Source organism: Lycium barbarum, chromosome 4 (genome assembly GCF_019175385.1).
Source record: "Lycium barbarum isolate Lr01 chromosome 4, ASM1917538v2, whole genome shotgun sequence".
NCBI lineage: Eukaryota > Viridiplantae > Streptophyta > Magnoliopsida > Solanales > Solanaceae > Lycium > Lycium barbarum.
In genome coordinates, this window is record NC_083340.1 from 56,123,110 (window position 1) to 56,146,660 (window position 23,551).

Sequence of the window (23,551 nt, forward strand, 5' to 3'; positions counted from 1 at the left end):
TTCAGGCCTTTATTTCATTGACTCTTGTGTCTTCTCGTTGTGCGAGAATTTTGAGGTTCCCTTAAAAATTCTGCCCCAGTGTATGGTGTGGACTTGTCATCTTCTTTGCTGATTGCTTTTGACAGCAATTTTTGAGGTCTCCTAAAAAATTCTGCCCAGTGTAGGGTGGACATTGGCTGACTCTTACGTCGATCCTTATATTCCGACCTTGTTGATCCTTCCTGCCTTTGTGTCTCTGTGGTTTCCTAAGGGTTTCTTAGGTCTTTCTTTCATGACGACCGAGCTCAAAAGTGCCTACGTATCCTGTCACAGCAGGAAATCATGTCGAATGTAGTTCAGAAAAAAATAATTGAGTTTTAATTTTTACTAATGATGCGATCGGGTTCGATATGGACTGCCTACATATCCCACTTGTGAGGAAGTTAGGTCATCGTATAGTTCATGTCACGACCCAAACCGATGAGCCGTGACGAGTGCCCGACCACTACTGACCAAGCACCCCTAAACTTGTACTTGCACTATACTGAGTAACCTGGTGGCCCATTTTTACTTATATCTGAGCTATACCAACTTCTGTAAAATTAATATAATAAACTTTGCATCGAAACTCATAAACCATGCATATGGATATATACGCGTATGTGCTAAGTATAACAATGCAGGGCCGCTACATGTGTTGTACACAAAATAATAGATGACAGAACTACACGACGTTCCAACTATATATAACTGTCTACAGACCTCTATAGAATATAAACTGCAGAAAAGACAAGACAAGGCCCTGTAATACCTACATATCTACATATCAAGATAGCATACCAAAAAGGGTTGCAGCTCCGAACCAAATGGAGCGCATTGACTTCGGCTGAGGGGAAGTCCTACTGGTCTGGATCTTCTGGCTAACTACTTGAACCTGCGGGCATGAACGCAGCGTCCACATGAAAGGAAGTCAGTACAAACAGTGTACTGAGTATGTAAGGCATGAATAATATCATAATAAGAAATATGGAACATAACATGAGATAAAGAGATAGCCTATACATCTGATTGCCTCTTAAGGCCGATATCATGCATGCTAACTTTATTTTTTAAAACAACATCATAAATATATACAAGTAAACTTCCCGACCATGTCGGCTTGGTGTTATCATCATTAGCCCGCTTCCGGGCCTCCCGTGTCCGGGGTAATTATCGCACGCCGCCCACTAGTGGTGTCTGCCCGACCATATAGGCATGATATTGTTATCATTATCCATAAGCCGCCCACCATAGAGGTGTCTGCCGGGCCATGTAGGCACGGTGTTATTAAAATACATACATATATATGAAGCATGCATGAGAGCCCAATTAAAAGCTACAACTTTATCAGAGTGACGTAAGGTCAGTAACCTCCGATTACCTTATGGAACAAATCATCATCCCTATATCTCACCTTGAAGGAACAATTGTTATAAGGTGAGATCAACAACAATGAATAAAATCATGAAATAAGCTCAATAATTTCATAATAGCATCATATCCATAAGCTTTGGAATCTTCAAAAATCATCATCATCATCATTACGGAACATACTTATCTTTAGCATCATAAGGAACTCTAAGAATCATGAACTTCTAGCTTTTGGGAATAAGGATACTATGGAAAACATGTATATGTTCATAAGAAAAGAGTCATGTCTTTAGAAAGAAAGGGTTTAGCCTTAACATACCTTTTTGGTCTCCTACTACTTAACGCTTATCCTTCCAAGCTCGTAAATCTACATTCAAGAGAGTTCATACCACTGTTATACTTATCATCATGTTCTTATCTTAAGTCTTCAAATTAATTCTTTTTAAAATCTCCCGAAATTCGGGTATGAACAGTCATCATCATCTTCACTTTAATACTTTGGAACTTTTCTACTATGATTCTCTTCTCTTATAGGACTTGTTAAACCTTCAAATCAACTTAATCATGAGAAATAGGATGGAGAACATACCTTACACTAGAAAAACTTCACCCCACTCAACTTCTTCTAAGACCAAATTCATCACAACATTAAGTAGAGACATGAACAATCCTTCTCCATGAACAATCCTTCATCTTAAACCTATAATCGAAGTGTTGGTGATTTTTTGAACTTGGACGATTCAAAGTTGGCTTTTTTATTGACGTTTGGAGGACAATCATCGGCTGTGTTACTAAAAGGTTAGTCCTTTGGCTCATTTTGTTTCTGTGTTGTGCGATTAGAACTAGTGTTTTTTTGCTTCTTTAATTTTTCTGCAAATTTACAGTGTAAATGATTGGGTAAATGCTTGAATATGTAAATGTCGATTTGGTTGTTGTCAAGTGTTTGACTATGAAATTGAAGTATTTGTACTGTTTTCTGGTCGAAATATGTCTTATGAACTGATTACTTTGCGATTTTACCATGGTGGGAATTTAGCGACTAGCAAAAATCCCTACGTTGGCGGACAAGTAACTGAATTTACACGTATGGATTTAGATAGGTTTTGTTACTTTGAATTGCTTGATTGTGTGAGAGAATTAGGGTATGACCCTGGTAAATGCACCATTTATCTTAAATTTATCGATAGTGTGGTATTGGTAGAAATCAAATGTGATAGGAATACAACCCGAGTTGCTGCATGTTTGGGGGATAGGGATATTTTGGAGGCTTTTGTGTGTCACATGGTTGAAGAGCCCATACTGGTCCCACCTTTATTAGAATATATAACCCATATGGAGGGGGAAAGTGATGTCTCTTTTGATAAAGTGACTGGTCAAGACATTGGGGGTAGTGGTGTTGCATCTTTTAATGCCTTTGATGCTGATTTAGAGCCATTCAATCAACCTCCTTTTGAACCAACTCAAATTATTGTCTCTCTCTAACCTAACCCTCCAACTTCTGTCCCTTGTACTCCTCCAACTATTGACAATACTGAATCAAATCCTGCTTCGAATACTACTGCTGCTGTATCAAATCCTACCCCTAATACTACTACTGAACCAAATCCTGCCCCTAGCACTACTATTGCTGCATCAAAGCCTGCCTCTATTACTGCTAATGAATCTATTCCTGCCTCTCATACCACTGCTGAATCAAATTATGCCCCTCATACTACTGCTAAATCTTCACAAACTAGGGCTGTCCCTGATTTTTCTAAAACTGGTAGTGATTTGGATTCATACCTAGATGGATTGTTTGATGAAGGAGAAGTACACAGTGAGAGTGATGTAGATGAGGAGTTAAGGGGTTTTAGGGAGGAAAAGAGAGCTGGGAAAAGAAAGAGAAGGAAGGGGGGTGAAAGAGCTCCTGTCCATGAACATGTTAAGTTAGATTTAGGACCAAAAGGGCCAGATGTGGGGTATGATGAATTTGAAGGTGCTAATAGAGACACCATAGAAGGTAAGTTGGTTGGTGATGAGCCTTATTACCCCTCAGATGAAGCTGCCAGTTTTGAGACTGATCTAGATGACATATCTGATGATGATGAAGGAGTAGTTGAACAGAGAGTAAAAGCAAAAATAAGGAAGGTTACAAACAGAGTTGTGTTTGATAAAACCTCCAAGAAAATAGTGTGGGAAACAGGCCTCCAATTTGAAAGTGTTAATGAATTTAGAACTCCAGTTACCAAGTATGCAGTCCATGAGCATGTTGCCATTAAAAATGTATTAATGAACCTACAAGGGTAAGGGTTAGGTGTGTAGAGGGTTGTCCTTGTGTCACGACCCGGCTAGGGGCCGCGACGGGTACCCGGGACTAACCACCGAGCACCGCTCGTACTATTATTTACCTAACCCATTTAACAATCTTTCATCTATTTCCGGTTAACTTTAAAAAGAGGATTTGCTTTTCATTACAAAAATATAACGCGTTGATACAGAAACATATTTCAATATACTTATACACATGCGTACTACCCATGTTGTGGAACCACACAACCCACATCGAGCATCTACGAGCCTCTATTGAGTGACATACAAATATATACACAAAAGGAACAACCAATTAGCACCTCCGGAAGATGGAGTGCTCTTCAGCTCGGCTAGTGACTCCTATCAGTCTAGACCACTTTCCCGTCTACCTGTGGGCATGAACACAGCATCCAAAGAAAAGAATGTTAGTACGAACATTGTACTGAGTATGTAAGGCATACATCAAGAAATAAAGTAAGAATAAGAAAATAAAGTAAGTACAAGGAGATAATTGATAACTGCTTGCCTCTTAAGGCGGATCCATGCATGCATACTCATAAAGCACCATATAGTAAATTGCTGCGGAACGCGCAGCCCGATCCATATGTCATCATATGTTAGTGCCGAGGAACGTACTGCCCGATCCATAAATATAATAAGTTAGTGCCGAGGAACGTACGGCCCGATCCGTAAATATAATAAGTTAGTGCCGAGGAACGTACGGCCCGATCCATAACCCATATATCCCGCGTCCGGGCATCCCGCGTCCAGGATGAAATCATGATATGCCAGCTGACCAGGTGGCTATGCGTCTATAGCGCCTCACCTTTCCCCATTTCCCCTGAAAACACTTTCATATCATATATATACATACATAATATACATAGCATGCTTGAGAGCCCAAGGAAAAGCTGTAAGTACGCCGGAGTGACGTAAGGTCGAAAGCCTCCGATTATGTTATGGAGTAATCATCGTCGCTTTGTCTCACCTTGAAGGAACAATTATTATAAGGCGAGACTATCAATGAAAAATAGCATTAAAAGGAAGCATAGAATAAAATCATGAACTTCATAAGGCATCCATTCATATACTTTGGAAGATTTAGAAATAAAGTCACCATCCATGAATAAATTGAGAAAATCAGTAATTAGCTCGACATCCTCATATAGTCATTGAAATCGTAAACTTGAAACTTTTAAACATAAGATTTGCTCTCATTATGGTCATCATAATGATATTCTCACTTTTGACATCATCGTTGTCATTGAAAAAAAAATATCCTTCGTCGTTATCATAAGAACTCACATAATCACAACCTTTGGTTTTGGAAAATAGGAGTACTTGGAAAACATTTATGGAATATCAAGAAGGAAATCATGCTTCGGAATCTTAGACTTTTTAACCTTTGATAGCAAGGAAAAGATGGGAGCATTTATGAAATCGTAAGCTAGGGATCATGTCACGACCCATCCCCGTAGGCCGTGACTAGTGCCCGAACTGGGCTCCCCTACGCGCTCATTTACCAAATTCAGCATACAGACGACTCCTATATAAATGAATATCAGACATGGCTCCATACTGGTGCCTACAACCATATATACTGCATAGAAGCCGACAAGGCTATCATACTATACATAACGTACCGAAACATACATACACGCGGCCGATAGGGCCGCCACGGCGGATGGGCCGCCCAAACACAATTTACACAACGCGTCCAAACAAAACTGTACATTACCCACGTCTATGTCTACAGACCTCTAGTACGGAACAACAGAATCAGATGGCGGGACAGGGCCCCGCCGTACCCTGAATAAACATAAACATATACATCAGAAGAGTATGTACCCAAAACGTCGGCTCCGGAACAAAGGGAGCACTCCGAACAGCAAAAGGGAAATCCTACGCCGGTGGGTCAACAAAACGTGAATCTGTACCTGCGGGCATGAAACGCAGCCCCCGAAGAAATTGGGTCAGTACGAAAGATGTACTGAGTATGCAAAGCATGAAGTACAGAAAATGAAGACATAACCGAAGTAAAATGTACAGAAGGTGAGCACAATAGCCAGAATACCAAAGTGTTGCATTTGACGTACAAATCATACATAAGGTTCCGGAAGACAAATACGGCAATCAAAATGTCAAAATACTTTGCTTTCTTTTGAAAAACATCTCCGTCTCATACACACAGAAAATCAAACACACAATTACCGCGGCCAAAAGTCCAGCGGTCACTATCACACATACCGCGACCAAGTGTCCAGCGGTTAGCATCCCAAACCCGACATACCGCGGTCAGGGGTCCAGCGGTCAATGTCGCAGATACCGTGGTCAGGGGTCCAGCGGTCAACATCACATAGTGCGGCATACCGCGGTCAGGGGTCCAGCGGTCAATGTCGCACACACCGCGGTCAGGGGTCCAGCGGTCAATACCACACAGTGCGCACAATAATACAAGTGTCAAATTTATTACTTTCCAAACATAAGTCACACATGCCAGAATCATGCATCACACAAGAAATCGTATATCAGAATACTTACTTTTATATCATACAAGAATAGCTCAAGTGAGACAAGCGAAGGAAGTTTCGGAACTGGTGGGCCCACCTCGGGTCAAGTCGAGGTGGCGGATATAAATTACAACCATTGGACTCTATGGAGTCATCCAAGAAAGTTTCAAAGCAATCCGAATACGCTTGTGGAAGTTATGGATGTTTAGACACTTTTCCAACAAAACGTAAGAATTATAGTTCAATTACATTGAACGAATAGTATTCAAAATCAAACTCGGGTTTCGATGGACAGAATTGTTCCCGAGGCTCAAGTCTTGACCTAGTATACATAGGACATGCCAAAAGAAGGAAAGAGTGAGCTTTACATACCTTTCGCCCTTCTTACGCTTGCCCAAACTCAAATCCCGTTTGCTCCAAAATCTACACTTGGTCACAATTACCAAATATGAATTTCAAGCTTTTAAGAATCCAAACTTAAATACATATTTGTCTACCAAAATTTTGGCAGCATTTCCCCTATACATATAGCATCCCCGAGACTTAGCTCGGCCTAATATATCAACAACAGCAACCCAACAATCCAACAACATCAACAATTATCATATAAAACACAATAGAGCATAACTAGCCATCTTTCCAACATAATGTCATAACCTTCCTTCCAACTTCGCATTTTCAAATCCATATCGACATTCTCGTATCCATACACTAATTTAAGATCATTCAAACATAGGCCAAGAATATTCCAAGTCATATATCCAATATTCAACAATTCCATCAATTCCATATTCCATCCAAAACTCTTACATATACAACAAAACCATCACAACTCATTTTCTACTTACAAATTCATACTTAACAACAACAATCCACACTTTAACAACTTCATTTCCATAATATCATAAACGATAATAAAATCACCTACTTTCCGACAACCACATAACAACAATTTTCTCATGCCAACTAGAACCATTAACCTTCCATTTTCATCTCAAGACTACAACAACACAATTAACATACTAAATAATTTAATTCATATTCCTTCATACAAGTTACCACACGGCCACACATACACACACACTTACACCAAAATTCCAATATTTTCATGCACTTTACACATGTTACAACATATATATATATATCTTCCATAGTATAAAAATGACAAAACTCTTACCTTTTATCAATTCTTCCACTTGCCGCAAAAGGTAATTTCTTGCCAAAATAATTATATCATCTTGAAGAGCACCTTGAGATTAGTAGAAATACAAGAAGATTTGAATTTTTGGATCAAAGATAGATGAACTATTTTTTTTCTCCACTTGGCCGAAACCCTTGGCCCTTTGCTTGCTCTCAATTTTTTTTTTTTTTTTTGGTCTTGAAACTTCTAAAATGTGCTCAAGACTAGTAGCCCTTGCTTTATATAACCTAATTAAATTATTACATGGGCTTGGCCCATTTTATTTCCCTCCATAACCGGCCATCATTTAAATTGGGCCTTTGTTTTCTCTTTTTTTTTTTTTGAGCCCAACTAGTTAAAGACCATAATTGTAATTCCCGAAACCAATCTCCGAAATTCCAATTTTTGCCCTTGACCTTCCCCGATGTTTCCGCACCAATGTTTCCATAACCGTCACGTTCACACTAAGTAAAGTCCAAATACGGCCTTATTCGCTACAAGTCAAAATTATCTCGAATTTTTCTGAATATGTGAAAATGCAGGATATAACAGATCATGCCTTTGAAAGAAAGGGAATAGCCTCACATACCTTTGACGTTTACTATTTTTATCGCTTGCTCGTACTTTCTCTATTGCGCGTGCATATACCTTCAAGAGAATTCATGTCGTCGTTAGCTAAGAAATTATAAGGACGGACTACTATTTCTAGGGAAAATTGGGCAGCACTACCTTTATTTATACTGAGTTTCCCATATTATATTTTAGCTCCCAAACATTCGCGACAATATCCACAATATAGAAATCAGAAATCATCATTTATGTACGTTTAGCAAAATCCACCAATTTCCTCCAATTTCTCCACATTTAGTGGTTTTAGCTAATCGCCACTTTTACTCATGCGTCGCACTTATTCCATGGTCAAAACGTCATTTATAACATATTCACAACCGTAGCTTATCAACATTCATGACTCCATTCAACTACTATTCGATTGTGCCACTATTTACCCATACAAGGCCCATTTTCTATGTTCTTATACATTTCAAGTATCTAAGCCTTCCAATACCTTGAACCATATGGTATAGTCATGAAACATACCTTGGATGATGGTGGAACAAGCCTTGAGCCACAATACTCTTTTTATACCAAAACCCTATTTCAACCCTTTTGAGATTTCTTGAAGAAGATGACTTCCAATAGAGTCTCATGCACTTGCTTTCATGAATTAGATGTTGATGATCTTGGTTCCCCTTTGATCTCTTGAATTTTGTGGATGAATATTTGGAGAGCTTCTAGAGTGTTCTTGAATGGTGTAGATGCATAATGAAATAAAATGAAGCCTTGGTCCCTTTTATTAATTCAAAATCTGATCTTTAATGAATTCCAGTCGGGGTGAACAGTGGTCGTAAACCACAGTTTACGAGCCGTCCTCCCTGGTCGTATTTAAGCATGTCCAAAACAGAGAAGTTGGCTGAAGAATATTGCAGTTTACGATCGAGGTTTACGGTCCGTAAACTAGTTTACGGGCCGTATTCCAAGTCGTATTTAAGCATTTCACCACTTAACAGAAAGTTGAAACTTGAAAGGCTGGAGGACGATGGTGGTTTACGGTCCGTAAATCACTTTACGGGCCGTATACCACTTCACGACTACTGTACTGAATAAAATTCCATAACCTTTTCATTTCCAAAAAAATTCACGAATCATCACCCCTTGCTTAGTAAAACACCCCACACTCATACCCTTGTCGTTCTATTCCTTGTACATGTACGGGGACTTTTCCGAGGTGTAACACCTTGGCTTTTATTTGCTAGTCTTGACTCTAGGACTAACAACTTTGTGGTGAAGAACTATAATCCAATTCACCAGTGTGACCCTACCAATAGGAACAAGCTTTGCAATACCAAATTCTTATCTAGTCACTATAATGAGAGAATAAAGGAACAACCAAGCATTAGGATTTTTGAGTTTCAGCAGCTCATTAAGAAGGAGTTGGATCTTTATGTTGGTAGAATTATGTGTAGAAGAGCAAGAAACAAGGTTTTAGTTGAGTTGATGGGTGACCATGTTTCGGAGTATGGGAGGATTTTAGATTATAGAGATGAGTTGTTAAGATCAAATCCAGGTAGTACATGTGTAGTTAGTCTTAGTGATGAGACATTTGTAGGTGGAAAAAATGTTTAGAGGATTCTACATATGTTTTGATGCAATGACGAAGTCATACTTAGCTTGTTGCAAGAAGTGCATTGGTTTGGATGGTCACGTTTTAAAGGGAATCTCAAAAGGTCAATTACTTGTTGTTGTTTGTAAAGATGGAAACAATCAGATGATGCCACTGGCCTGGGCAGTAGTTGAGGTTGAGAACAAGCACAATTTGACTTGGTTTGCTAGAATTTTAAAGGAAGATCTTCAGCTGGGAGATAGGACAGACATTGCTGTGATAAGAGATATGCAGAAGGTAAGATTTAAGTGTAGAATTCAGTTTTCATAACTCTTTACACTAATGTTCTTTTACTTTACTAACTGCCTGTTTTTTATTCCTCACAGGGTCTTGAAAGTTCCATAAAAGAGCAGCTGCCCAATGTTGAACATAGAATGTGCGCTAGGCATGTTTTATCCAATTGGTCCCAAAAATACAGAGCAGAGGAAGAATTGCTTCTGGAGGTGTGCAAAGTCAACTTTTGAGTCTCAGTTGAATGAGAACTTAGACTACATAAAACTTTTAGGAGAAGAATGTCTTGATAAGTTGATGTATTACAAACCTGAAAGGTGGAGCAAGTTTTACATAAAATATACCACAAAGTGTGACATTATAGACAATAACATGATTGAATGTTTCAACTCTTTGATACTGGCTGCAAGGAACAAGACTGTAATAACTATGCTTGAAGAAATAAGAGTTAAAATGATGAAGAGAGTAGGACAGATGAGGGAGTTTTGTGATAGTTGGATACATGACTTTTCTCCAATTGCATTGAAAGTTCTGACAGAGCATACTGCAAGGTCTATGAAATGCAGTATTGAGTGGAATTCTGATATAGGGTATGAGGTTCTTGAAGGTTATTTTAGACATGTTGTGGATCTGCCTAGACAAACTTGTTCTTGTAGAGCATGGATGTTGAAAGGAATCCCATGTCCTCATGCAATTGTTGCTCGTCACCACAAGAGGTTGAACCTAATGGATTACATTTCTCAGTGGTATTCTAGAGATACCTATATGAATACATATAGCTACTTTATTCAACCGGTTCTGAACTTGAAGATGTGGCCAACATCTACAAATCCTACTATTATACCACCTGAAGTGAGGAAGATGCCAGGCAGGCCTAAGACTGCTAGGAGGAAAGAGGCAAGTGAACCTAAAAAACAGGAAAACTCTTTAAAAGGGGGGTTGAAATGACATGTAGGAAGTGTCATACCCCAGGTCACAATAAAAGGAGATGTCTTAGAGAGCCTACAACTGCTGGCCCAAGTGCAGGTGTTTCTGCTGGCCCAAGTGCAAGTGCTTCTGCTGGCCCAAGTTCAGTTGCTGGCCCAAGAAAGGCACTTGCTCCAACTGGTAGAGGATGGGGTAGGCCAAAGGGATCGATTGAAAAGGTCAATAATTTCACATACTTCATGTATAGTTTAGTGCTGAATTGGTTGCTAATATTTTGGTATAATTTGTAGAGTGTTGCTACTAATAGGCCAAAGATGGTTGGAATGGGAGTGTTGTACACACAAAGTGGAGCAACTATCATCAATGTAAGACTGTTCTATGTTTAACAATTAAATATCATTTTCTGAAATTAAGTACCACTAACAAGTAGTTCTATTTATTTGAGCAACCTGGATTGCCTAGTCAAATGTTTAGAAACATCAAGTCAAGTGCAGTTGTCACTGGTGAACTGCGGTACAAAGCAAATGTTGGTGTGAAATGGCAAGGAAGACAAGATATGACCTTAAGGAAGCTTCAACAAAGAAGGGACAAAAAGCAGAGTCAAACCAGGACTAAAGCTGTACAAATGAGCCAAGGAAGTACCACTGCCTTATGAAATTGTCTAAGTAGTGACTGCATTGTGAATGTGACCATTCTGGCTTTAGTTTATGTTTTGGGCAGCTGTGACTGCTTTGTGAATTTTTCTATGTAGTTGTTTTTTTAATACTTTGTTTAGGCAGTTGTGACTGTATTTGGTTGGGGTTAACTATAGGCAAAATACATCAAATCTACATTTTGGGTGCAGTTTAAGGGTGATTTCATTTATTTTGCCTTAACTATATGTAGTGGTTTGGTAGATATGACTGCATTTAAGTTTGTTTTGGGCAGCTGTGACTGGACTTGAATTGGCAGCTGTGACTGCACTTGAATTGGCTGCTGTGACTGCATTTAACATTAGTTCTTGTCTATGTAAAGTCACTCTCTTTTGATCAATGGTTATGCAGCTGTGACTGCTTTTAACGTTAGTTCTAATTTGTTTTGCAATGTCTAATATGTTTTGAATTTATGTCCAGCCTTGTTGGCAGTTTTGTTAGCCTTTATTGTTGGGTTGAATGGCACTAATTTTGTCCAGTTTTGGTCAAGTCTTGGTACACTTTTTGAAGTCCTTGTAATCTGTTTTCCGAATACATTTTTGGTCAAGTTTTTGACCTCTTCCATTGGCTTATTTAAGTAAGGTGGTTGGTGATTAATGCTTCACCCATTCACTACTCAATTCTTATTAAATCATAGTTCTTTCACTACTTCTCATTGCAACCCCTCAAACCAAAAATGACTACCATCCTAACAACATTTGAGAAGAAGTTAACAAAATCATGCATTGACAAGGATTACTTCATATTTCCTTCCCATACTTTCCAATTCCTTCCAAAACAGGACCGTGAAGCCATTGTTCTTCACAATGCTCACGCCTACTATATGCAATAAAAGTGGGTGCATATAAGCGTCTTTTCCAAGGATGGAAGGCGTTTGTTGATGACAACGGACTGCAAAGAGGAAATGTTTTGGAATTTCAAGCTTGCAAGGTCAACGGGCGCATATGATTCTTCGTTAATAAGAAGGCACCGGAGATCATAATTATAGAATAGGTCTCTTTATTTCTTTTCATGTTTTATTCCTTTGATTAATGAAAGTTCTTTCAATGTTAAATGAAATTTCTTACTGTTTTATGCCTTATACTTACTAATTTTGCAAAGCAATTGCATAACAACAACATTACAGCCAACATTGCCAATTCATTCCACAAAATGCCAACACAAATAAGTTCTTTACAACACTAACAAGTGCAACCCTGCTAACAACATGCCAAAAGCACCAAAACTTACTACTACAAAATAACCCCTAACAACATGCCAAACTAGAACAAGAGCTTAGGGCAATTTCATTGCAACACCGCTAAAAAACAAGTTTTGAAATAGAAAACTTACTACTATAATACAAATACACAATAAGGAAATCAAAAGAACTTTCTCCCTTTTCTTTGACTTAGCCAACTTTCTCTTCCACTTCTTCTCTTTTTCCTTCATCTCCTTAATGTCTTCTCCAAAATTTTCTAGTTGAATTTCTATGTTGTTCATATCAATTTTGCTTTCCACGGAGTTTGTTGACGGAGAAGACTTGTAATCATCTTTTCCAAAAGCCTCCAATGATGCTTCAAGTTCACCAATTCTTCCCACCAATTTAGGAATAACAAATTTGGATCTTGGATCAATGTCAGCATCCTTCCAAAGATAAAAAATCACATGATGTAGCACCCAAAAATGTAATAAAATCAAGAAAAAAAATCAGTCTTTCAACTCTTCAAAGTTCAATATTTGAAATCAAATTAATTCTTCAAAGTTCAATTTTTGAAATAAATTTCGCTTACACCATAATATGGACAACTCCAATATCTTCTACCAAGGTTCCTTGGGGTCCAAGAAGTCAACAATGGCAAAAGAAATCCACGTTTGCATCGCACATCCTTCAACTCATGATCATCCTCTTGCTTAAGCCTATTTTAGCCATTGTATAAAAACATTTACCAGAAAAGAGAAAAAAAAAGCAAATTAAGTAGTGCTCCATCCGAAAGATTACCGACAAATGCAAAAAAAAAATTGAATCTGAGCGATTTTTACAGTTGAGAAATACAACAATACTTGAACTTATACAGTAGAACAAGCTAAAAAAAAGTTGAATTTAGTTACCTTTGATTCAAAAACAACTTGGGTTGAGCACCGATTTGAGCGTGTTCTTCATCAATTTAGGGGAGTTAGGGTTCTAAAATGTTTAGGTCGGGTATGGGTAAATGCGGGTGGGTGAAAATTTGGACTTAACCGTTGGGGTTATTAATTAGGGTTGTTTAATTGATTTTCCATTTTTTTTTAAATTTTAATGGCCCTTTTTTCAGCTCCAACGCGCTCAAAAATGTGGACAAACACGTGCCTGGGTTTTGGTCTATGGAGGGGTAATTTAATTCACTTTTAAGATGTTAAGGTGTGTAATAGGTCGCTCGTATAGTTTAGGTGTGATATCGACATTTTGGGTATAGTTTAGGGGTGTTTTGATGTATTTTGCCTATGTGCTAAGGATAACAACGCAAGGCCGCTACATGTGTTGTACACAAAATAATAGATGACAGAACTACACGACGTTCCAAAAATATAAAACTGTCTCCAGACCTCTATGGAATATAAACTGTAGAAAAGACAAGACAAGGCCCTGTCATACCCATATATCTACACATCAAGATAGCATACCAAAAAGGGTGTGCAGCTTCGAACCAAACGGAGCGCATTGACTGCGGCTGACGGGAGGTCCTACTGGTCTGGATTGTCTAGCTGACTACCTGAACCTGCGGGCATGAACGCAACGTCCACCAGAAAGGACGTCAGCACGAACAGTGTACTGAGTATGTAAGGCATGAATAATATCATAATAAGAAATATGGAACATTACATGAGATAAAGAGATAACCTGTACATCTGATTGCCTCTTAAGGCCGATATCATGCATGCTAACTTTATTTTTTTAAACAACATCATAAATATATACAAGTAAACTGCCCGACCATGTCGGCTTGGTGTTATCATCATTAGCCCGCTTCCGGGCCTCCCGCGTCTGGGGTAATTATCGCACGCCGCCCACTAGTGGTGTCTGCCCGACCATATAGGCATGGTGTTGTTATCATTATCCATAAGCCGCCCACCATAGAGGTGTCTGCCGAGCCATGTAGGCACGATGTTATTAAAATACATACATATATATAAAGCATGCATGAGATCCCAATTAAAAGCTACAACTTTATCAGAGTGACGTAAGGTCGGTAACTTTCGATTACCTTGTGGAACAAATCATCATCCCTATATCTCACCTTGAAGGAACAATTGTTATAAGGTGAGATCAACAACAATGAACAAAATCATGAAATAAGCTCAATAATTTCATAATAGCATCATATCCATAAGCTTTGGAATCTCCAAAAATCATCATCATCATCATCATGGAACATACTTATCTTTAGCATCATAAGGAACTCTAAGAATCATGAACTTCTAGCTTTTGGGAATAAGGATATTATGGAAAACATGTATATGTTCATAAGAAAAGAGTCATGTCTTTAGAAAGAAAGAGTTTAGCCTTAACATACCTTTTTGGTCTCCTACTACTTAACGCTTATCCTTCCAAGCTCGTAAATCTACATTCAAGAGTGTTCATACCACTGTTATACTTATCATCATATTCTTATCTTAAGTCTTCGAATTAATTCTTTCTAAAATCTCCCGAAATTCGGGTATGAACAGTCATCATCATCTTCACTTTAATACTTTGGAACTTTTCTACTATGATTCTCTTCCCTTATAGAACTTGCTAAACCTTCAAATCAACTTAATCATGAGAAATAGGATGGAGAACATACCTTACACTAGAAGAACTTCACCCCACTCATCTTCTTCTAAGACCAAATTCATCACGACATTAAGTAGAGACATGAACAATCCTTCTCCATGCATGCTGATTTTATTTTTTTAAACAACATCATAAATATATACAAGTAAACTGCCCGACCATATAGGCTCGGTGTTATCATCATTAGCTTGCGTCTGGGGTAATCATCGCACACCGCCCACTAGTGGTGTCTGCCCGGCCATGTAGGCACGGTGTTATTATCATTATCCATAATCTGCCCACCGTAGTGGTGTCTGCCCGGCCATATTGGCACGGTGTTATTAAAATACATACAGATATATAAAGCATGCATGAGAGCCCAATTAAAAGCTACAACTTTATCGGAGTGATGTAAGGTCGGTAACCTCCGATTATCTTATGGAACAATCATCATCGCTATATCTTACCTTGAAGGAACAATTATTATAAGGTGAGATCAACAAAAATGAATAAAATCAAGAAAATCGTGAAATAAGCTCAATAATTTCATAATAGCATCATATCCATAAGCTTTGGAATCTCCAAAAATGGAATCATCATCATCATGAAACACACTTATCTTTAGCATCATAAGGAAATCTAAGAATCATGAACTTCTAGCTTTTGGGAATAAGGATATTATGGAAAACATGTATGAGTTCATAAGAAAAGAGTCATGCCTTTAGAAAGAAAGGGTTTAGCCTTAACAAAACTTTTTGGTCTCTTACTACTTAACGCTTATCCTTCTAAGCTCGTAAATTTACATTCGTGAGAGTCATACCACTGTTAGACCTATTGTCATATGCTTATCTTAAGTCTTCAAATTAATTCTTTTTAAAATCTGTCGAAATTCAGGCAGCATCTCCCCTGATTATATCCCTAGATCGAAATCACAATACCAACAAAACAACAACAATAGCAATACTAATATCAACAACATCATCATCAACACCAATATACTCCATAAAACATCCCACACGATGTTTCTCCCAATTTCTCAACCAACCATAACAATATCCACAATACCATAATCAAAGAATTATATTCAATTTAATCTCAAATTAATCCACAATCTCATTTCAAATTCATTCCATAGTCATAATCTTCACTTTAATACTTTGGAGCTTCTCTACTATGATTCTCTTCTTTTATAGGACTTGCTAAACCTTTAAATCAACTTAACCATAAGAAAAGGATGGAGAACATACCTTACACTAGAAGAACTTCACCCCACTCAACTTCTTCCAAGACCAAATTCATCACAACATTAAGTAGAGACATGAACAATCCTTCTCCATGAATTATCTTGGATTTTTGGATTTTGATCCTCTTTTGTGATGGTTTAGAATGTTTTGGAATGGTGGAGAACCTTCAAGAACATTCTTATAATGGAGAGAGAAGTGTGGAAGATTCAAGAGAGGTGTGGAGATGTTAGGAGATTTCTAGAGGGTTCTGGAGTTGAAGAAAACTGAATAAAATGAAGTGTAAGAGCCTTTTTAAAGGTGCCAAGCTTGAATTTGGCTGGGTCACCACATAAGTGGGCTTTTAAGTGAGCTTTCCGGATTTTCCGCCCAGGTCCGTATTTCTCCGGCTGTCCGTTATAAAACGCCCATAAATCCCTACTCCAATGTCATATTGACGAACGGTTTTATGCGTTGGAAACTAGACTCGACGAACTTCATTTTAGGCTCTTGAAACACCTCAAAACTCCTGATATACCTGTAGATATACCCCTCTAAAGTTGACCCAAAATTCTGTCCAAAATTCTGCCAACTTTTTTCCAAATTTCGACAAATTTATTTTCTTCGATTTGCTTAGTCCCGGAATCTTCCAAAACTCTCCATACATGATATTTATCATTAATAATTCTTTATAATAGTCATGTCCTTTGGTTCCAAGGCCGTCCTTCCCGGTTACGACTTACGAGATCGTAATTCATCCTTTACTTCATTGTTACGTACTTCCCATGGCTTGTACCTTCCAAAGCTTCATGGGACGTCTCTTATACTCCATTAATACGGTGAAGTACGTGGTATGCTCATGTTTGAAAGTGCGAGGTGTAACATTTCATTACATGGATGATTATTTTTCCCTATTCTATTACAAAAGTACGATTACAAGTAAAAGATATGATTACAGGGAAATGATAATGGGATTATAAACAAAAGGAGTCCTAAATGTAGTATATCTTAAGTGTGTCTGCATTGATAGCTTTGGGCCATTCTTGTCCATCCATCTAGGCTAGGACCACGGCTCCTCCCGAGAGTACTTTTCTGACCATGTATGGTCCTTGCCAGTTTGGCACAAATTTCCCTTTGTATTCTTCTTGGTGAGGGAAGACTCGCTTGAGTACGAGTTGTCCAATTTTGAAGAGCCGGGCTCTAACCCGTTTGTTGAAAGCTCGGGATATTCTCTGTCTATATAGCTGTTTGTGGTATACTTCCACCATTATTTTTTCATCGATCATGGCCAGCTGCTCGTAGTGGTTTCTGACCCATTCTGCATCATTCAGTTCTACTTCTTGGATGATCCTGAGTAAAGGAATCTCCACTTCTGCAGGTATGACCGCTTTTGTGACGTAGACAAGGAGATATGGGGTTGCTCCGGTAGATGTCCAAGTCGTTGTTCTGTACTATAATAAAGCATAAGGCAGATGATCGTGCTAATTCTTGTTGTTATCGATCATCTTTCGTAAGATTCTTTTGATGTTCTTGTTAGCAGACTCTACGGCTCTATTCATCTGTGGCCGGTAAGCGGTAAAGTTCCTGTGAGTTATCTTGAATTGTTCACAGATGTCTTTCATCAGATCAGTATTCAGATTTGCTCTATTGTCTGTTATGATGGACTCAGGCACACCGAAACGGCATATGAGATTGTTCTTGACGAAGTCAACCACAACTTTCTTGGTCACTGATTTGTGAGAAGTTGCTTCCACCCACTTGGTGAAGTAGTCGATGGCGACTAAGATGAAACGATGTCCATTGGATGCCGGTATATTTATGGGTCCGATAATGTCCATCCCCCATGCCACAAATGGCCAAAGGGAGCTCATTACATGTAGTTCTGTCGGAGGAACCTTGATTAAGTCTCCGTGTATCTGACATTGATGACATTTTTGCACAAATTTACAAGAGTCATGCTCCATGGTCATCCAGTAGTATCTTGTCCTGAAGATATTTTTGGCCAGGATAAATTCATTCATGTGAGGTCCGCATGCCCCTGCATATACCTCTTTCAGCAATTTTGTGGCCTCTTTGGCGTCTACGCATCTAAGTAACCCGAGATCGGGTATCCTTTTATATAACACTTCTTTATTTAGGAAGAATCTGTTGGCTGGTCTTCTGATGGTTTTCTTTTGATTTGCTGAGCTTTATAGAGGATACTCTCCTTTATCTGTATGCCTTAATATCGGAGTACCATGGCTTGCCATCTGGCTCGGCCCCAACCTGTGTGCAGTGAGCTTGTTCTTCCTTCAGAGTGATCTCTAGGGGATCAATGTGGGAACTCTCGAGGTGCTGAATCATGAAGGCTATTGTAGCTAAAGCATCAACAAACTCATTCTGAGCCCTTCGAGTATGCCTGAAATCGATGCTTTTAAATCTCCCGTGCAATCTCTGTACCAGATTTACATATGGCAGTATTTTGTCATTCTTGGTCGCCCAATTTCGCTTCACTTGATTTATGAGCAAGTCGGAATCCCCGATTACTAGCAACTCTGGTATGTTCATGTCCAATGCCATCTTGAGGCCGAGAATACATGCTTCGTATTCAGCCATGTTGTTAGCACATCTGAAGTTGAGCATTGCGGCCATCAGATAGTGTTGTGCTGCTTCTGATATCAACATTGCTTCGATACCGGATCCTTTATAGTTGACTGCTCCATCAAAGAACAGTTTCTAACCCGAGTATGGCTCGGTACCTCTTCTTCTATAGTCATTACTTCTTCGTCTGGGAAGAAAGTCCGTAAAGGTTTTACGCTTAGAAGCATCTGCCATTTGGCTTACTTCCCAACGGGCATCGGTTGCCGAAAGATATATCTTAAGGGATCCATTCTGGAGATGAGGTGAGTGGTGAATACCGACAAGTAATGCCTTAGCTTTTGGGTGATCCATGTCAGGGCACAACATGTTTTCTCTACGAGTGTGTATCTTGACTCGCAGGATGTGAATTTCTTGCTCAGGTAATAGATGGCATGTTCGTTTTGCCTTCCCCAGCATGCATGTTGGGCGAGCATGCACCCAAAAAGTATTTTCTGATACTGACAGGTACAGAAGCAGAAGACTCCCTTGCCTGGGTGGCACTAGGATAGGACGATTGGAAATGTATTTCTTGATTTTATCAAATGCCTCTTGGCACTCCTCCGTCCATTTTATGGGGGATTCTTTCTTGAGCAATTTGAGGATTGGCTCCACAATCACAGTTGACTGGCTATGAATAGCCCGATGTAGTTCAGCCTTCCCAAGAAGCTCATGACTTCTTTCTTAGTTTTGGGAGGCGACAGTTCTTGAACAACCTTGATTTTCATAGGGTCTAACTCAATGCCTCTTCGGCTAACTATCAAACCTAACAGCTTACTCACAGGAACTCCAAATGCGCTCTTCGCCGAGTTTAACCTCAGGCTGAACTTGCGAAGCCTGTCGAAGAACTTACACAGGTGCACGGTATGCTCTGAGCTTTCCTTTGACTTTATGATAACATCGTCCACATAGACTTCGATGTCTCGATGCATCATGACATGAAACAGGCTTGTCATGGCTGTTATATATGTGGCGTCGGCATTCTTGAGGCTAAACGACATTACCCGGTAATGGTAGACTCCCCAAGGGGTGATGAAGGTTGTCGTCTTAGTGTCTTTTTCGCTTATGAGTATCTGATGGTACCCGACGAAACAATCAACAAAAGACTGCAACTCGTGCTTGGTGCAACTGTCTATGAAAATGTGGATGTTCGAAGGGGAAAGTTATATTTTGGACTGGCCCAGTTGAGATCCCAATAATCTGATACGCTCAAATTACACTAGTTAAAATCATAAAGCGGGAGCTGTCAAATATAGTAACCCAACTATGTTGGGGTCGAATCCCACAAGGAATATGGAGTGAAAAGTTTACTAAACGAGTATTATACTAATCTTGCGGTCCTGGTGTATTCCAGAAAAAGGATTTTATAAGAGTTTTGGTTTGTGGACTAATTTAGAGTGACTAGTAATTAAGTTGTAAACATATGGGTAAAAAGAACCAAGGTTGTGTCCCCGTCAGATAAAGTGTATGATCATGGGTCTATATCTTGATATACTTCTAATGGATTGCTGTATGAATGAACTTAACCTCTATGTGAATCTAGACTATTTCCCAACAAGAAAATATTATTCATTTCTATTCTTTTCTCAAAGATAAGAAAGTATGCATGAAGAACAGTTAGTTATGCTAAGTAAATTCCTCTTATTCCTAAGTGAATTTATTAAACATGGTTTAAAGCCTTGAGTTCTTGTTATTTGTTCTTACCAAACTCTAGTTATTTTACCAAACAAACTAAAGCTTATGGCGTTAGCTAATATTTGCAACCACTAACTATACGATTAAGATGAAGAACAAATAAACCCTAACAATCCATTATGCATATATCAATCACAATCCCCAATCACAAAACACCCATCCTTGGGTTCACAACCTTATTAAAGGCGTTTGGCTACTCATGGCAACAAATAAACAATAATAGATCTAAGATTGCAAAATTGAAATTGTTATTGAAACTTACGAATAAAACTAAAAGTTAAACGAATGTGATTGTCTGGAAAACCTTGAAAAATACTAAGAACCCAAAAGTACTTAATACAAGTCTTAACTCCAGATGTTTGAAAAATAAAACATAATCAGGTATTTATAAAAGTCAAACTCAGAATAATTAATCCCAATCCAGTTCCAGGTCATCCTGTAAGTCGACGGACCGTCTTTGTACTTTGACAGTACCGTCAACATGCTGACTGTGCACTTTGATGATATGATGACAATTTTTAAGTTGCAGAACCTCAACCGTCTTTGCACTTCGACAACCGTCGATCATGTTGACGGTGCAACTCGACGGTCTGACACTTCTCTCTTTTCTGTAGGATGTATATCGACGGTGCGAATCGATGGACCGTCCAATATATTGACGGTCCGTCAATCTGCAAACTCTGCATATCGTCAACCTTCCTTAGCTATAGTACTTTTCCTTGCATATCGACGTCCAAGAAGACGGACCGTCGACATAAAGATGGTCCGTACTTGTGTAAAACCAGTACTGAACATCAAAAATCCGTCGTTTTTACTTGCCTTGCATTCTAACTTAGAAATACCTGTACAATACACAAAACACATCAAACTAACACTAACTTACTCGAAAATAAGTAAAACCTAGAGTTAAAAAGCATTAGATGTGCCATAATTTCATGGCACATCAACACCCCCAAGTTAAAGTCTTTGCTTGTCCTCAAGCAAGTCAACCAACAGACTCAATCTACAAATGTCTCAATATCACAAAGTAAAACTATATACAGTGGTTGTGGCAATTAACTACCGACATATCCCTTGTATCCCAATGACTCTCCCTCCAAAAAATAACAAAACCAATCAAGGACTCGTTGCAACTAACAATGAGGCTTCAATCAATGACATTTAGTTATTACAGAAACCATAGCACACATGAACCAAGACTTATAGAAAACCAGTCATTTAACAAATTCTCATGCCCTCACAAAGACCAAAGAATGTCCCAACACCTATGTACGCACAAAGTGGGAAAGAAGACAAGGGAGAAGACAAACACACACACTCACAAAGAAATTCTCTAGCTACGCATGCAAAAACAATAGGCTTGCCCTTATATTCAGTACCCTAGACTTTAGACAGTTCCACTGTGATTACACTAGGACTTTTTCAGGGTTGTAATGTAGGCTCGGGGATGGGTAGGATGTATATTTGGACAACTGTGACTCACCTTCTTTGAACACTGCACTTGTTTTCCTTTCACCTTTTTTGCCCTTTTTGTTTTCTTCCGTTTTTTCTTTTTTTCATAGCCTCGGTGTGGTTTTATCACTACTCTACTTCTATATTATTATTTTTTTACTTTTTTTTCTATACTTACCACACGATGTCTTTTAACTAGGCAATTGACTTCTACCTAACTTTAGGCTTACGCCTCATGTTCCCCTTTATTCCACCTATCACCCCCACTCAGGCTTTTAGCCTCAATCTCATCATTTTAGTGTCAAGGAGGGACCCAGTGCAAAGAGAGGGATATTCAGAATGGGTATTGGCTTATTACGGCTAGTCAAAGAACAGGTTTAAGACTCAAAATGGATAACAAGGGATATTTATCTATAGGTAGGCTTATATTCAAGCTTAAAGGGGTTTCTAACACAAACAACGCCTAAGATCACTTGACAGCTCAACTTATCCTAAGAACGCAGGCACGACTAACCAGGAAAGTTCTAGATTACACACATAATAGAGAATATATACAAAACCTCACAACACATGGCATCATCATTGTCAACACACTAGTCTCCCCGCTAAAATTCCATGCACAAGGTAACAGAATAGTCTAAATGTCACACAAAGAAGCATGCATGTCAATTAAACAACCAAGTCCAAGTTTACAAAAAAATTCGGAGGGGAGTGCTTTTAATCAAATCACAACAAGATTGCCTTAAGTTAATCAAACCACCACCACATAAGTCAAAATTACTCTATTTTATCTAAATACGACCTAAACATTCCAGCTTCAACAAAAAATAAACCCCTCGGGAAAAGAACCATGGAAAGAAAGACCGAGGGGGTCCTAAACGCATATACACACTATTAGTAAATCAAATACTCCCACTCCCACCCCCACCTTAAGAAATCTGCAATGTCCCCAATGCAGTAAAAGTAAAATACGGGAGTAGGAATACCTGAGGCGCGCGACTCGGCTTGCGACTCATCGGTTTGCGAGGCATCATGTGACGCAACCACACCAGCAGCAGTATTAGTAGCAACATCAATAGCAGCAGCAGTAGTAGTACCAGTAGGCACTGGCTCTGGAGTAGGAAGGGTCGGTGGAAATGTCTTTCCAGCTGGAGCACTATTCGAGGTGGCTCCCGCAGTCCCAAAAGGAAGGTTGAGCAAAGAGAGTTCCTAATGGCCTCCTCCACTTGCTGCTCCTCTATACTCGAACCCCTCGGGTGAGTCCTATATCTCACCTCCTCGGTCTCCTCTTCCTCATCACTAGTTACTCTCTTCCTCTTCCCCCGACCATCCGCAGCGGTAGGCGCAACTAACTGCA

At 39.0% G+C, this 23,551-nt stretch overlaps 1 protein-coding gene across 1 annotated transcript; it reads left to right on the forward strand.

Annotated features, from left to right (window-relative positions):
• The first annotated feature begins 10,192 nt into the window (after positions 1 to 10,192).
• Positions 10,193 to 10,768, forward strand: LOC132637506 (uncharacterized). Its single transcript, XM_060354585.1, has one exon. It carries the CDS (start codon positions 10,193 to 10,195, stop codon positions 10,766 to 10,768), a length of 576 nt encoding a protein of 191 aa, XP_060210568.1.
• The last annotated feature ends 12,783 nt before the right edge of the window (positions 10,769 to 23,551 follow it).